Raw genomic sequence first — 17,280 nt, 5'->3', positions numbered from 1 at the left:
GCTCTGGCTGTGTAGACTTTGAGATATTCCTACCCTGAGGCCAGGATGGTCACACAGGCACCGCCTGTGGACAAGAAGGGCTGTCCCTGTCCCTGGGGGACAACAAACCCCATCCCCGCCAGCTGACCAAGAGGTGCACTGGTGTGGGCAGGATGCAATCTCAGGCTCCTGGTGAGTTGGGACCATGGGTAGCATCATCCAGGTGGCTCCTACAGCTCCCTTATATCTCAGCCCCAAGAAGCTCCTGTGATCGCCTGGACAAGCCTCTTTCCTCCTTCCCATCCCCTGCCCTCCTCCAAGCGCTGCCCAGTTCCCTGCTCCAGTGATGTCCAAAAGCCCACGTGGAGGCAATGGCATGGGGCAGCCCCTCCACCTTCCTTCTCCACCAGCCTCTCTGCTCCTCTCGACCTAGTCCTACAGCAGCATCTCGGCTGGTTCACACTGCCACGCAGCCCCGTGATCGCGCAGCCTCAGGGGAGACCCCAGCAAGCGGGGAGCCCCGGTGCCGTGGCGGTAGCTGATGCGGTGCCCACCAAGTCCCCAGTGCTGCGGGCTCAGCGGGCAGGAGGGGATCTGCCTTCCTAACCCCGAGCGCTGGAAATTTATGATTTTGTTGCAAATCATTAAGGTTTATTAAAACTTAACAGCACAAGCCATGATTGGCTGTATCCTCTTTAAATTGAAAAAAAAAAAAAAAGGCCCTTGGAAAGCAGCCCCCCGGTTCGCTTCTCCCCATCAGACTGATAAGTAACAGCTGCTCAGCCATTTCGGTAACGAGTCGGTATTGGCAGGGAGCGGCCAGGGCTGCCGGTGCCCGTCACGTTTATAGGCCTACATTTTATTTTTATGTTTATTGGGTTATTTGAGATCATTATTAGTTTCTCTCTCCTCTTGTTGATGTGTTCTCGCTCCCTGCTCCTCCAGGCGGGAAAGGTGGGGGAATGGGAGATGGGACCATCCGCTGGACTGAGCTGCCTCGCTGGAGCCAGGCCGCACGCAGGAGCCCGACCCGCTGGCGTCCCGCTGCCCGCTGTTTCTGCCTGCCCTGCTCGCCCTGCCTGCTGCTGCTGGCTGGCCCTCGCATCGCTCCCCTCTGGGGCTGGCGGGGACCGTCCCCAGGCAGAGCTTCTGTGTTACAGATTAGCCTCCATCGCCTGAATCCATCGACTAGATTGAACGTTATCTATCATACTGCGGAGGGAGTCGTTATTTAATAATTAATAAAGACCTCTGATTCTTCTTCGCTGCCTGCGTGGCTGAGAGGAGTGGGCCGGGGAAGCGAGGGCAAGCCGGGGAGAGCTGTCTCCTCTCTAACTGCTGCTGTTATTTAAAGGAATAATGCCATTCTTTTTCATTTGTCAGCTGGCCCACAATGGCCCTTGTCACGCTTTATGATTTAGGGTTTCCTTTCCTTTCCCATTAAACGCCACCTTCCCATCACCGCCTCGCGCCAGTCAGCCTCCGCTCCTGGCTTATGGTTTCAGTTTCACTCTGATATTGGCCCAACTTCTTTGATGGGCTCCTCCGAGCACTAATTGCTTCTGTTCATTTAAACCTGTTCACTAATTTGCAGTGGCCCTTTATTAAGTTGGATGCGGCCCAAATTACACCATAAATTACACTCGCAAGGGGACCGGGTGTCGCGGGGAATAAATGGGCTGCCTGTTCCCTGCCCCCCCCGCCCCTTCTCCATCTTCCCGTGCGATGCATGGGGGATGAGGGTCTCAGCCTGAGGCTGTGGGTGCCAAATTTGGGAAATCTCAGCCCGGACCCATTTGGGGAGGTCTCTATTTCGCTAGTTAAAGCTCCCTCCTTCTACCTTCATCTGCAATGGCTGTCGTTCAGTTGCAAAGAAGATCCAAGCTGGATAGGGACATATTCTGCATCCTCTGCACCATGCACAGCCACGTGCACCCCCTTGCCCTCGGACACAGACACAGACACACACACACATATGCTCTCCCTCCTCTCCTACCACCTGGTGACGCAACTTTGCTTCTAGCCAGCCGTTTGATTCTTTTCCTCACCTTTTAATGACCGGGGAATTCATTAATAATTGAAATAAACACGCTCTTTTCCAAGGCTGCCGAGTTTTATTAAGGCAGGGGCAGGGATCTGCCAACCCTTGGCTGCAGCCATTTCCTAAATAACTGCTAGCAGTTAAAATGCAATTATTTTCTTTTTTTTTTAAATAGGGGACTTTGCTGCACTGGGGAAGCAGAAGGGGGCTGAAGGCAGCCAAGGGGCAGCACACACCGTTGCTGCAGTCCTGCTCCATCACGGGACATCAGCAACATGAGAGCTGCTCACCTGAACACACGTCCCTGGGGAAAGAGGTGTCTCCGGGAGGCATTTTTGTCCCCTCTCTACCATTGCGGTGAACACCAGGGAAACGTTTCGCACTAAATCTCCGGTATCTGGTAGCTGTGGGTACCACCATCTCCTTTGCCATCTGTGGGTGCCCCGGCTGGCTGACCCGGGGATGCTGGTGGACCCCAGGGAGCTGCTTACCTGATGTTCAGCTGGGTGAGCTTCTCCAGCTCCTGCTCCATGTGCTCCTGCAACTCCCCGGGGCGAAGGAGGACCTGGCAGATGGGGCAGATCGGAGCCTGGCTGTCAAACAAAGTCGCTTTCTTTTTGCCTGCAGGGAGGAAAAGAGGGGAGAAAGCTTTAACTCTGATCGACTGCCATTGGCATCGCCTGCATTCTGCCCTGGTCCCTATCCTAGCTGAGGTCTGAAACCAGGGGGTTTTCTCCCAGTATAGCCCTGTTTCTCTCCCCGTCCCAGGATCCTTGGGGCAGAGACTGTCTCTGTTCTGTAGCAGGAGAGAAACTGGCACAAGAGCATCCCAGCTTTGGCCATAGGCCCTCCAGTCTTATGGGGAGAGAAGCAACAGACCCTGTGCAACTCTGGCTTCTCCAGTTTGCAGCGCAGGCTGCGTGACTTGGGCAGATGGATGATACAACACTACTCACTGTTCCTATTAACCAGCAATACTAAGTTAAGAAGAGCTGTCTTCATCCTCCTTGGCACTCCTGAAGCAGGGTGGGTCAGGACGACCCCTGCAAAGGGCAGGGCAATTCTCCATGGGCACACAACAGTTGGGAGGCAGAAAAGACCCTGCGGAGCTGGGCTGTGGATGGCAGGAAGCGGGTCTGGATGCTCGTCACAGCTGCCCCAGCGGTCACTGGGGATTGCTCACCCTGTCCCTGGACTGAGATGGGGCACCTCACCCTTCCCAAATCACCAGTAGCTCCAAACTCCACAGCCCCCCGAGCCCCCTGGGGCTGCATCATCTCTGAGTGAGATTTGGGGATGCCTGTGGACCCCAATTCCAAGCTGGGCTGAGCCCCTAGGGCTGCCGTGGAAACGAGGCACTGCCTCTCACCCTCCTCACCCCAAATCCTCTTTGCTGCTCCCCTGCCCAGCCACAGCTCCCTGGTTCACTCCCTTCTCCGAAGCCAATTTCCTCCAGCTTGGAAACTTTATTGCCCCCTCTGTAAGGAATATACAGCATCTACTTAACATAAAATAAAACTCTAAAGCAAACAATGAAGTTTCAATAAACCGGAGAAGCCCGCGGGTCTCCAGGCCCCCCTCTCCCAGCTGTATTAGCAGCTCCGCTCATGAGAGGGCGTGCGGAGCCCGGCTCAGATGGCTCCGGTGGGGGGAAACATGCTTTATAGCCGCCTGTTGTCATCTAATGTGAACCCTCCTGCTCGATTATTTATTTATGTATTAGACATGGATCAAATTGGTTAAATCCGAGTGAGAGGCAGTAATGCACAATAAAGCAGCCGGTGCTGGATACGAGGGGGCTGCGTGCACCATGGCCTTCCAATCAGGAGCCAAAAGGTGTCATTTTATGGCTCCTAACGATGGCAGAGCCCAGTTAAATGAATCCCCATTAAAGGAATAGACCTTCTCAAAGTATAAAACATTGGTGCGAGTGGCTTTACTGGGTCCCCGCTGCTCCCTGTATAAGTGCCTGGCGCAGGCATTTAACAAGAGGAAGGGTCTGAAATAAGTTTGAGAGTCACCTTGGCTCATCCTTGCCTCCCAGCAGGACACAGTATACGTGCCCAGTGGGAGCAGGGCTGTTGCTGGGACGTTGCCTGCCCTTTTCTTCAGCCTCCCTACAGGAGATGGGGCAAACTGAGGCACGAGGGGCAATTCGGAGCCAGCCAGCGCTACGGGGCAATTCCTGTCTCCAGCTCCTGCAGCCACTGGGAACTCTCTCATTTGCAGAGCCAAGTGGGAAACCCAGCTGATCTCTCCTCCGGACTTGAGCTGCTCCTGACGGCTCCCGGGCAGAGCCCCCACAGAGCCCAGGCAGCTCGGCTCTGCATCCCCACCACCCTTCTGCTGGGGAGGACGCAACGTGTAGCCCGTGCAACTGGGAACATCCTCTCTCCTCCTTCCCTCGTGTTTAAATAATGCCCAGAACCCAACCCAAACCCAAACAAACCAGCACCCGCTGACCCTTGCGGGAAAGGTCGGCATTTCAGTAATTCCACCTTCCTCTTGGAGCTTTTCCACTTTTGTGTAGCAGGGGCCCAAAATAGCCCAGGAGCGTCCCCGACCACCTGCTATTTATAACCGCGAGTTTGCCGCAAAACAATGGAGCCGTCTGAGTCTCCCTCCCAAAATAAACAGGCAGCCTTTGAGTGGACGGGAAATCCTGCTGGATCCCCACTGTGGAGTGTGCAGATGGATGGGTAAACAGGCTGCCCTCCGCCCTGCCATGCTGCATCCCCGCTCCCAGCCCAGGCCACCGCCGTGGGACCCACGAGCCCCCCACCTGCCCCCCACAGCTCGGGCTGGTGGAACAGGGATGCTCTCAGAGGCACTGGAGGGTGAACCCGAGGTTGAGCATCCCCGAGTCTCTGCTCTCCAGGGAGCCCAGGGCTGTGTGTTTGCTGGGGGAGCTCATGGAGAGCTCTGGACCGTGGTGCTGGGATGGGCAGCCTTGGATCGGGAGGTGCAGCTGTGGTCCCTCCTGGGGACCAGCTCTCTTGCACCAAACTGGCGGCTTTTTTAACCTCCTGCATGCCCAGGTCCTTGCTCCCTGCTTGTTCTTCAGGGCTTTTCCATGAAGTGCATGTTCCTAAGCAGGCAGGACTTTGGATTTCAACAGCCGGGGCAATTGGGAGGGATCCTGGGCCACGGGAAGGAGCCTCGCTGCCTTCCATGGCCGCTGCCAACCCCAGCGTGGGCCAGCAGCAAGAAATGAGCAGCGATGGCCTTACCCACCAGCTACACCAATGATACGGCGACCAATTTGTGCCAAGGAAGGATGTGACAGCTGTCACCCCGCATCCCTGTGACAGTAGGGGAAGATCCCCTTGCTCCAGTGAGCGTGGGAGGCTGGTGCTCGTGCTGAAGCAAGGGCTTCCAGAGACGCAGGAGAACAGGGACCTGGACACGCAGCCAAGTCCCTGACATATAGATTGCAAAGCAGGAGACAGAAGGAGCCCTGGCTCCCGGCCCAAGGGGCTGACAACCAGGTTTTTGCAGGAGCAGGGCTAAGCACAAGTGACAGGCAGAAGGGAGGGATGGTTTCCTGTGCCAGTGGGACACCCACGCAAGCCTCCCCAGCTCTGCGCCCCGCTGCATGCCTGCAGTGCCACAGAGGCTGCTGGCAGGATGCGTCTCCCCAAATCAGCGGCGGCCGCATCCGCAGCGTGCCCCAGGGCCTGGCGCATGCCCACGCTGCGGTGTCTCATGCCGGGCAGCGGTACCCAGCTCTGTGGCGTGGGATGCTGGGTCACGGAGAGGGAGAGAATGGGCATGGCAAGTCCTTGGGCTTTGGTTGTGAATGCAAAGGTGGAGGGAGACACGTACATCCCACCTCTCCTCTCCACAGCGGGGGCATCCTGGTACCCACGAAAAAGGGAAGGATGCTGCGCTGCATGTGCGGCTGGAGCGCGCTGGGGCGTAGGTGCTCGCCCCGCTCGAGGGAGCGGAGAGCATTGATTTGCCCAGGGCAAAACGAAGGTTCCAGACCCCAAGCATGCTGGACCTGTGCCCGCCCCAGCAGCAAGTGCTCCCGGCTCTTCCCTCCCCACTCTGTGCCAAACCCGCTCCTGGGAGACCCTGAATGGCTCTTTTCAGGCTTTTGTTTTTTGGCAGCTGTGTTTTTGTTTTCTTTGCCCCTCTCTCTCCCCTTTGCTCTCTGGTTACTTGGTAGGCTCAGCTCCAGTGTTTACCCTCCTCGGCTCTGCCGTGCTTTCTCCGCTGCCGACCCCCTGCTCGCCAGTGCCAGAGAGATGAAAAGGCAGAGCCTTGGTGCTCCCGCTGTTTGCATGGTCTCCTGGGCTCCGCAGAAACGTTTAACTCCAAGTGTTGAAACTGAATATTTCCTGCTCTGAAAGCAGAGGTCTTGAGGTGCAGACGCACCCCTGCATGGAGTAATTTGTCCATGGGCTCTGTCGGAGAGCATCTGCGAATGGATCCCAGCCCAGGCGGGGACTGAACCGAACCCTCCCGATCCCGTTGGGGATCGAGGGCCAGATTCTGCCCTCTGTTACACCAATATGAATCCAACACAATTCCCCTGAGTCCTCTGAGTCAGGCCTAATTCCCCGTGACGCGTCTGCTAATAGGATCTGGGCTCTGGGCTGGGAGCTGGGCTCAGGAGCTGGGGATGTGAGTGTGGCACCGAATAGGCACAAAGGCACAGAAGCATCCCTGCTCCCGCTGTGTCTGTGCCCTGGGACAGAGGGCTGACAGCATCACGAGGTGTTTGCAGGCCAGGACTGGGTAGCTCGGCCTTTTCCTCGCAAGCAGACTGGGGGAAGATGTTTTGGAGAGCATTTAAGTGAGAAAAAAGGGACACAGCCCACCGACAGCCACGACAGCATGACGTATGCAGCCCCTTGTCACCGCACAGCACGGAGTAAGTGACGCTCCCAAGTCATCCTGAACGAGCCAAGTGTGTGAGGCGTGAGGGGTCACTCTGCCCAGCAGCTCTGCAATCTGCCAAATGAATGGAATAAATTGTTTATAATTCAGTAACTCGTCTCCACTGACGACTTATTGCACAGCCAGGTGCCTAGCAGGGATGGCCACCACCGGGGGCACCGGCAGAGGCAGCGAGTGGGGAGCACCCATGGGGCACGCTCTCCGCTGGGGACGTGCTTGCTTTTTCCTAACAGCCCTTCCCTGGGCATATGCCAGAGCATCTGCCTGGGGTTTTGGGGCATCTCTCCATGCCGTCCTTTCTTGCGGCCATCTGAAACTTGCCCCCGGGAGGATCAGCTCTTCTCTCCCAACTCCTGATTTGCCATCTCTCACACTGTTTTCCACTTGTCTGAGTACTAAACTCCCCCTCCTCCGAGACACCTCCCTCCATCTCGCCCTCCGATTTCCTCTCTCTCCCTCTTAAACACTCCATCATTTAAATCCAATCAAAGCCAGTTGATCTGAAACTCTTCTGAATAGAAATGACCCCATGCTGAGGCCCCGCGGCCCCGCGCGCCGCTTCGGAGGCCGCACTGGAACCAGGTGGGTGGTAATGGAAGTGCTGACACAAGCTCCTTGACAGCATCGCCACTGCCAGCGCCTGTAATAATCCCTCCCGGCTCCCCCGCAACTCAGTTTCCGCGGCGATTATTTTCCATTCGATGATGGGCTTGCTGTTATTTGTGTACTGATAGCAGATATCTCGTGTGACAAGCCTCCGTTCCTTCCAGCTCAAAACACAATAATTCAAAGCAAGCCCCATATTAGCTTGGAAATAGCCAAACGCTCACTCTTCTCCTGGCGAGCCCATGCCGCAGCCACTGAGGCTTGCAGAGCCTGACAGTAAGTGGCAGCCAAAGGGCTGCCAGGGGAGGATGACAACCATGGGGCGAGGAAGGCGGAGATGGTCGTGTGTCAGTGCAGAGCACCCCAGAATAATGGCAAAGGCAAAAAGGGGTTGGGAATAAAGTGAGGGAGCAGGAATAACGTTGCTCATTGCTCTCTCATCTCCCTGGTATGCTCTTGGGTGCCATCCCCATGGGGCTGCATCCTACTTGCTGGGCACCACCTTGGATCCTGCTGGTTTCAACTGGGGCCAAATGGTATGTGGCCCTAAAAAGCCTGCACTGGGAGATGGCTCGAGGTCAGGGCACAACCTGACCCTTCCTTTCCCATTCCTCAGGCTCCTCCCTGTCTGTGCAGGATGCAGACCTCAGCTTGCTGCCCAGATTGGGTGCCCTGGATCCAGCCCCTCCTGTGCTTGCCCTGCACAGGGTGGTGGAGAGCTGGGTGCCGGGGATGGCAACAGGCAGTGAGGTGACTCCAGGTTCGCATGCTGCAGCTTGGTTCAGCATCTGGCCATAGCCACATCTGCAGCACAACCTAACTCTGCAAACACCCCGCAGTGCAGCGAGCACAGCTGTATCACCAAGGATTTCCCCCGCGCTGCACAGACCTGCTCTTCCCTGGAGCACCTGCGTTTTGGAGGTCTGTGCATGCAGGAAGGGAGCAAGGGTCTGGAAAAGTGTTTTTTCATGTAAGAAAAGGCTTTTGAGGAGTCATTTCTTCTCCCCTCCTGCATGGCAGCACAAAGCTGCCGTGGGGCACCGGCAGAAACCGGACTCAGACTGTGCTGGACACAGCATGGGCACAGTGAGTCCTGCCTCAAATCCAACAAAGAGGAGCACAGGGATGTGCAACAGCTGGTTTTATACAACTGTATAGAACACAGAGAGGCACAGATGGACCTCTACAACCTCATGAGCAAACTGGGGTGCAGTGAAGAGCTGAACTCAGCCCCCTGCATCCCCACTGAGGGCCCAATGCCTGGCACTGCTCCCTGTAGGGTGTCCGGGCTGCCAAGCAGCTTAGCAAATATACCTGCTTCTCCTGAGGCTAAGAACTACGGAGGCATCTGAGGCAGAAAAGCTTGCTAAAATATTGATTTCCTTCCAAAGAAAAGAGTTGCTCCTGTATCTCTGTCTCCAGGTGAGATGGGTACTGGAGCGTAAACTGATGCAATGCTGCTGCCAAATGCCAGCTGGGGATCCCAGCTGATCCCACAGGCCGCTCAGTAAAAATGCGAGTTCAAGCAGCACCCTGGGCTCTTCGAAAGCTCCTACATGTCCCATCGGGTCCAGCACCACGTTTCTCATGGAAGCTGGTGGCCTGGCAGTGCGGAAAGGTGAGGAGCCCCTCCGAGCATCCAACCCCACTGCTTGTGATCCTGGCCCCGGCTCTTCATCCGTGGGGATCACGGCCTGCCCGGTGCGGGGCAGGGGAAGACAGATTGAGCTGGGCGATAATTTAAGAAACTGAGCGAGTCTGTACATCCAATCACTTTACAAATCAGGGGAAAAGGAGAGAGGAGCAAAGGCAGGAGAGGGGGGAGAAGCGAAAAGGCCGCGCAGGGAAATGCATCACAATTACTGTCTCGGCTCTAATGAGGAGCCTGTCATGAGGCTGTCATCCTGCGGAAAGCCACCTACTCAGAAAGATTCAATAAAAAAGTAGCAGAGAGATAAAAAAGAGATATATTTCAGCCCTTGCTAATATTCTTTTCATTTGTCCCAGCACAAAATAAGATACTGCACTTAACCGGCTCGGTTAAAATGAAAAGGGGGGGGGCGGGAAGGGAGCAGCATTGATCAATACCACTAAAAGCCGGGAGACACGGTGATGGAGTGCAATTTTTTTGTCTGTGCTGAAGCATAGCAGAGGCCCGGGCGGGGTAATTTATGATTCGCACGCATGCTGGCTAACTAGAGGCTGACAAGACAATGAATCCTCGATGAGAGGGCCGTGGGCCGCCAGGAGAGCTGGAAAGGGAGAGCGTGACGGGGACCTGGAAGGGAGAGAGGAAGAGGAGGGCTGGGAAGGGCTGTGGCCCTGTCTCACCATGGCACTGCTCCTCGGCCCAGACCAGAGCAGAAACATCTCCCTGGGCTTCGCAAGAGAAAAATAGAGAAACATGGAGAGTGAGCCAAGGGGCTGCACTGCCTCTGTTCCGGCTGTCCTCCTTGCCTGGGGAAGCACATTGGTGCCTGGCCGTGACCCACACTGGGCTGGAGATGGACCAAACTGTGACAGCGGAGATCAGGGACAGAGATGGATGGTCCCTTCTCTGCTCCAGCTTCTCTGATGGGTGCTGGTATGAGTCTGGGCAAGCTCAGGAGCACAGAGCTGGACCTTCCTGCTGCCACCCATCCTCTGCCCTGGCAGTGAAACTGGAGCCTCCTCCAACCCCACTGCCTCATCTCCAAAACAGACAAGTCCTGGGGAGCAGCTGGGTCTCTCCAGCATCAGTGGAGTCCCTGGCTTCAGTGAACGTAGAACGGCAGAAATACTCCTGGGGGAATCCTACAGCTCTGTCCCACCAGCCTGGGCCACCTCGCAGGGCACAGTCCACCTCCTTCCCCCACATCCTTGAGCTGCCCTCCATCTCAAGGTTCTTGTGGGATGGAGGGGCTTGTGAAACGAGGTACTGGAGGCCAGCATGCTCCCCAGCCAGGCAGTAGACCCTGTGGCTCTCTCGCTGCCTGCGCCACGGCTGGACCAAGTGCGGGGAACAGCTCTGCCTCATCACCATCCCTCCTCCTCCTCCTCAGCCACCCGGCATGCCTGGGCTTCTGCATCTAGGGGTGGCAGCTGGGTGACGTTCAGCAGTGAGCCTGGCCTCTGGCCCTGTTTGCTGTTAGAAAGGTCACATTTTGGCCTTTGCTGAACCAGTCTGCTTAGCTGGTTCTCCTGCTGGCCCGGTGGGAGAGGACAGAGAGGAAGAGCTGTGTAGCTGCATCACCAAAGCATGCCTTGATCATCCATGCTCTACATCGGTTCTTGGGATGGAAAGACCTGGAGCAAAACACCTTCTTTAGCTGCCAAAAAATAACAGCAGTGGGAAATAGAGAAGGTGGGAGTTTCATAGGAACATCCCCATCTCTGTCTGGGAGCCCATAAGAGAGCTGGGGTCTGATGCTGCAGGCGCTTTTAGGGTCTGCACCATGCCCTGATTGCTTCATCCATACCAGAAGCCAGGATGCAGTTGTGAGCGGGAGCAACAGCCCTGCAAAGGGGCTAGGGGAGCACTGGAGGGGCTTCTCCCTCCCAGCCTTATCCCACCACGGCACATCCCAGCTCCAAGCAAAACCTGCAAGGACGATCCTGCACCAGCCTGCAGCTGCTCAGCTCTCGCACGACATCCTCCTGCTCCTCTGGGTCCTCGCTGAAGGATCTGGCTGCATCCTGAGAGAGAAGATCAGCCTGGAATTGGCTCTCTGCTGTCACCCTTGGCAGGGAAATGAGAGCCTGAGGACCACCCTGCTGCCAGCGGGCCAGGGGCTTGCTGTGGGTCCCCCACAGCCCAGTGAGGTGGTCTCCAGCCCCATCCCATCCCCGCAGCGGATGCTCGCAGGCAGCCACACGTCTCCATGCCCTTGACTTGGAGGGCAGCCTGTTAAGTTGGTGATATACTGATCCGCCTATAATTTGAAGGGGTGAGAGGGTAGAGTCTTTCCCTGCCTCCCACCCACTCCCTCCCCCCACTTTCCAGCTCCTCTCCTCTCCTCCCTCGGGGGTGTGTGGGGCACATATCGAAAACACAGATATTGAACTGTCAAAACTATTTCCTACAAGAAAATAGATTCATCAGCTTGCAGCACGCAGGGTCATTGCCACATTTTCCCCTCGCGCCAGCACCTGCACATGCCGGCGCATACCCAATGCCTCTTCGCAGCACCGGCACTTTAGCTTGTAGCTCAGGGCCCTTAAGTGACTTTGAGAAATGGATAATCGATTATAATTCCATGGGCCTCTCTGCAGATTTATCCGGAGAATGTATAAAAGCCAGGGCTTGGGAGAAGCGAGTCCTTCTGGCCAACACGTCAATTGCCTGCGCTCTCCGTGCCCAGCTCGGAAAATCGCATCCCGAGCACGACTCTGTTTAATCCATCAGTACACAATCAATGCACTCTGTAATCAACTCTTGATCACTTAATTTTACACATGTTGGCTGAATCCCTTTGTTTAATCACTAGATCAGGCCGCCTTGTTGCACTGCCCCCTCCCTGCTTAACCCTCCCTGACCCTCGTCCCCCCCCCGGCACTACCTAACGCAGCCCAGAGCCTTCATTTCACCTTGAGGAAGAGCTTCCATGAATTTAGAGAGCCATGAGATGGCAAAGGGAGGGCAGAAAGGAAAATGGAGGGAGTGGAAATACAACACCAGAGAGAAAGGAAATATTTTCCCTTCTGTGTTTTCCCAGGGCTTGTCCTGGCCATTTCCATCCACATGACAGAAATCTCTGCTGGGATTTAGAAGGGGGCTGGATGTTGAGACACGCACACTGAAGACCTGCAGCACTCTGGGGAGAACGGGCACATTGGGGCGTCACCGGACAGATGCACCCGCACCCGATGGGCACCCATCTCGCGGCTCCCCTGCCTGCATCTACCCCCTCCAACATCCTCTCCACCCTGCTATTATTTTGACTGTTTCAGCAGCTGAGGCCATTACGAGCATCGGTTCTTGATCTTTCCCTCCCAGAGGCATCCTTGGGAACATCACTCCCATCTCGCCAGGGTTCATCTTCCTTTTTATGGCAAGAGCACGACCCTCGCGTTGTGAATGCATGTAAACGCAGCTATTTGGCATTTTTAGCGTGATTTGTGTCACTAGCCTGATGCCACCTCACCCTTCACACATGCTCCGCTGGCACGCCAGGGTCGGTGTCCGGGGGATGCTCAGAGGTGGAGATGTCTGACTGCCCGACATTGAAATGTGCTGGGATTTTGCACGCGTGCGCCTCATTCTGCTGTCGAATAACACTTTCCGAGAAGGGTTTGTGGCATTTTAACTGCGTGCTGAGAAGCTGAAGGCTCAGAGATAGGGGGACCGTGTACTTGCCATCTAAACATGGACCATTTTGACCAGTCGCGCAGGTCATGCAGCATGTTCCTCCTACCCGAGCAGCGCAGCGGTAATTCATAACCTGCTTAAATCTTCCTTTTTAAAAGAGGCCTTGATGCCGCCTTAATTTGGCACGTGGAGTGACTGCTGCTCATGCTTGCAAGAATAAATGATGGGATAAGCTTGAACAAGAGGGATCTGGAAGCGCAATTGCCAGGGGAGCGTGCAAATGTTAGCTTTGCACAGGAAACTCGCACAAAACTGCGTGTTGACACCAAGAGGCCAGTTGTAGGACAAAGCAGGCGCGGATGTTTAAAGAGAATTCCAGTTGCTATCCTATAGCAAATAGTCTTCAAAGAGCCCCTGGAGCTCTCGGCTTCTCAGCATGGAAAGAGGAGCTCGTACAAGATGAAACGCAAATAAATAGTTTACCATAGAAAGATATCCAAGGCAAAGAGTGAGATGCAAGTTTTAGATCTCACATTAGCCAGCTGGGGTTTTATTGGTCCCCAAGTAAAAGCTGTAAATAAAATACAAACCTAACCTGCATGTTGTCAAATTACATTTTAAAAAAAAAAAGCACAACAAAAAAACCCAACTTAATTGCACTCAAGAGCACTGAGGGGCGAACTGGTGCACGGTGCATCACAAGGCAGCCCGCAGAGCTGTTAGGAAAGTGTAAATCCAAGAGCTGGACAAATGGAACCTTTTACCTTGGGATCTGCTGACAGGCACAGATCACTCCAGCTTTGCTAACATAACTCATTTCTGCCCCAGAAATTCTTGGGAAAGCGTTAGTAAGAACAGAGAGCACGAAAAGCTCTCTCCTCTGCTCGCACTGACACCGGTGCCAGGGCAGAAGGATGGTGGTGGGTGGGATGCTGAGACCCTGTCTCCTTGTTTCCAGGCTCCTACCTGGCTGTAGGGAGCAAAGGTGATGATGCACATCAGGGAGGCACAGCCCAGGCAACAGAGACAGCGGCTCCAACCAGAATTAGCCAGCAGGATACGGATGAGCAACTGGAGCATCTTCTCCTCCTGTCCTGACTGCTGAGGGCTCCCAGGGGCTCCTGTGCCAGCCTCCACAGTACTCCTGGGGAGCTCCAGAGCAAGGACGGGTCTTTCTTCCATGCCAGGTTCTCAACTCTCCTATGCAGAGTTTAGCTGCTCTTCTCATCCACTTTTCCTTTCCACTGCATTCACATTCATTCTTTAAACTTTCATATATGCTGATATGTTGACGACATCAAAACTAGCCCACCTGGCTCGGTTTAAGGAACCTCCCTTCCCAGCAGATCCACGCTTGGGATCTGATCTGGGCTTCACCTGACCACAGTGTGCAGGGCTTTCTCCCCAAGGTCTGCACTTGTTCAAGGTGGTCTGACTTCCACGGGAACAGGCAAAGCCAGACAAGGTCACTCTGTCTCCAGAGTCCCTGGCTGGGAGTTCAAAGGGTCACCCTGCCTGGGATCTGTTACTGAACTGGAAAATCGTACAGTCATAGAATGGTTAGGGTTGGAAGGGACTTTAAAGATTGTTTAGTTCCAACCCCCCTGACATGGGCAGGGACACCTTTCCCTAGACCAGGTTGCTCAAACCCTCATCTAACCTGGCCTTGAACACTTCCAGGGATGGAGCATCTATAACTTCCCTGGGGAACCTGTTCCAGTGTTTCACCACCCTCATTGTAAAAAATTTCTGTCTTCATAGGGACAACTTGCTTTGGCCAGCAGTGACGCTGGGTTGTACGACAGTCGCTCTTCAGCCACATCCTTCTGCCCATGCCTACTCTTCTTCCTCATCCCCTGGGACTAGGCACCCTGTTTGGGTTGAGGTCCTGCTGTGCAGGAGCAGAGCAGGATGAGGCCTCGCAGGCACATCCAGGAGACCAGACAGCATCTCTCCCACTAGCACTGCCAGGGAGAGGGTTGCACCAGCCAACCTGCCCTCACGTCTCATGGAGAAGACGCTTCCCATGGCCAGGCAATCCCCACACGGATTTATTTGCTGCCTCCAGGCCACTCTCATAGGCATATCACAGGCAGTGAGGGATGATGCCCTGCCCCGGAGAGCTGGGTGCCCAACTGGAGCGTGCAGGAGGGGGAACACAGGCAGAGATGGGATGTGCTTGGGTTGGGAGAAGAAGATAACGTCAAAGCTGGGGATGAGTTTACAAATCCTGGCCCAGCAGCAGTGAACCCTCTAGGAAGAGCAGGAAAGACTTCGCCACAGGCCACCGCAGAGGAGACCAAGCACAGGGATGGAGAGCGGAGAAGAGCCTCCCCCAGTGTCACCCACATTCCAACACAGGCGATGACAGTGTCACATCCTTTCCGCCATTTTCAGGTGGAGAGAGAGAAATAAAGAAAAAAAAGAAAAACCAAAACAACCTGCCAAGGACTAATTAATATTTAATTTACTGCAAAATGTACTTATTATGCCCAAGTAATTGGCCGACTGCACAGCTGTGACCACTAATGAATAGAGGGGGGACAAGACGCAGGGACAGGAGGCGGGCAGGGGAGCACAGGGGTGATATTGTCTTTGATCAGACCCTGCTGCCTGCCTTTAATGTGCATAATAAGAAAACTTAAACAGCTTTGATTTTTTTTTTTTTTAAGATCTAAAACCGGCCGTGATGCCATAATTGGATTGCGTTTAGCTTATTGCACTGTAATCGCCCTATTATCGCTGCAACTTTAACGAGGGGGGGAAAAAAGGACTTTAGAAGATGGCATTTGCAAATAGGTTGTTGAATAACACTGCTGCTAAACACGGAAAACAGGCGAGCCCTGCTTATTGTGATTCTCGCATAGATTGCCAATACCTGAGGCACTCAGCATCCTCGTCTCTATTGCTGCTTTTCGCTCCGTGATTGAACTATTGGCTCATTTAACTCCAAGGACGGGAAATATTTTTTTACTTGCTAATAGAAGCGCGGCTCAGCTGTGGCCCAGCGTAGATTTTTAGATCAGTTTTTCTTGATGGCTTATTCTGCGAAGAGAGTTAATTTCGCCCCGGCGCGGAGTGCTTAAGTGGGATTTAAGTGTTGCGCGAGTCTTTTGGTGACCCCTTCGCGCAAGGTGAAATCTGCCCTGAGAGCCTCCCCTCCCTGGAGAGGGATGCTCAGCACAAGGCAGGGACACATCCTGATGCTTCAGCCTCTTACCCTGCTGCTGGGTAACTTCACGGACTTGAAGTCCATGCAACTTCATGGACTTCAAGCCAGGTTCAGCACTTGGCATCTCCGTGCCTCTCGGCATCCAAGTCTGTCGAGCGGTGGGCTGGGAGACGTGCTGTCATGGCCGCCCGCGGCTCCCGCCCCGGTGGCTGGCTCTTCCCTCCGGCTAAACCAAACAGCTCATCAGACACCATCCCGGGCGGGTGCACCGTGGCAGGCAGCCATGGCACACAGCCGGAGGGGGAACGGCCCCGCAGGGGAGAGGTGTGAACCATGAAAGCAAAACAGAGCCAGAGCACACGCGCCCTGTGAAGCTGTGGGGTGGCTGGAGGGAGTTCAAGGAAGGGCGGTGGGAAGGACTAGGGGGTCGGCAGAGCTGCACCTCCAGCTCAGTGGAGCAAGAAGCCATGTCCCCAATCTGCCGTGGGCCCACGTGTCTCTGTGCGGGGCCCTCGCGCTGTGACGGTAGCCCAACACCTCTCCACCCCTCTGCGAGGGACGGGTGCTGGTGGTTTTTCTGCCCGGTGGGGACGGAGGCAGAACAGGCTGGTGCGTGCAGCTTTTGGGGGGGTGGACCTGCTCTGCACAGCCTCATGCACAGGGACAAGGCAGGGCTGAGCTCGGGAAATGCATCTCCACGGGCCACGCAGCCCCTCTGAGGGAAACACGTGGGCATCTTGCTGATCACATGCGCCTAAAAAAAGGTTGAGCAGGGAAAAAGGAAGGTTTTCCCATCCGGAATAAAAATACCTGCATCTCCAGCAAGAGGATCAGCCATGCGGGACACGGTGCTGGCAGAGCTGGTGTGAACTGGCACCGTCACCCAAGCCTGGGCGGCACAGGCAGGAGCTGCTGACTGTGCGGCAACAGCCAGGATTAAAGGGCAACTCTTGCTTCACCTTACTTTTTGCTTCATTTATAAATTGTCCTCTTTGATTTTGCCTTGGCTTGGAGTTTGGTGTGGAAGTTTTCTTTGAAATAGGAAGAAATTTTGGTCTGAAATGTCACATTGCTTATTAATTTTAATAAATGGATTTTTATTTTTTTTAAAATGAAACAGCACAATAATAAAGTCCGTTTTGCTTGTGGGGCCATGGCTGTTTAGGAAGCCATGCAACTATCCTTCCTGCACAAGAGCAGGACGCTGGCATCAAACTCCCCAGGGGAGCTGTGGCCCAGAGGATGTGCTGGAGGGGCTGCCAGCCCATACCCGTCGCCCGTGGGAGACCG

At 54.9% G+C, this 17,280-nt stretch overlaps 1 protein-coding gene across 4 annotated transcripts in view; it reads right to left on the bottom strand.

Annotated features, from left to right (window-relative positions):
• Positions 1–17,280, bottom strand: part of RNF220 (ring finger protein 220) — a 221,567-nt gene that overhangs the window by 82,836 nt on the left and 121,451 nt on the right. For all 4 annotated transcript variants that reach the window (XM_086617583.1, XM_086617584.1, XM_086617585.1 and 1 more), the window contains one exon: positions 2,512–2,641. In XM_086617583.1, the coding sequence (XP_086473709.1) occupies positions 2,512–2,641 (130 nt within the window). The remainder of the gene's footprint in view (positions 1–2,511; positions 2,642–17,280) is intronic.

Source organism: Tauraco erythrolophus, chromosome 10 (genome assembly GCF_009769465.1).
Source record: "Tauraco erythrolophus isolate bTauEry1 chromosome 10, bTauEry1.pri, whole genome shotgun sequence".
Classification (NCBI taxonomy): Eukaryota; Metazoa; Chordata; class Aves; order Musophagiformes; family Musophagidae; genus Tauraco; species Tauraco erythrolophus.
The sequence above is the reverse complement of the archived record's forward strand: the minus strand, read 5'-3'. Positions and strand labels throughout refer to the sequence as shown.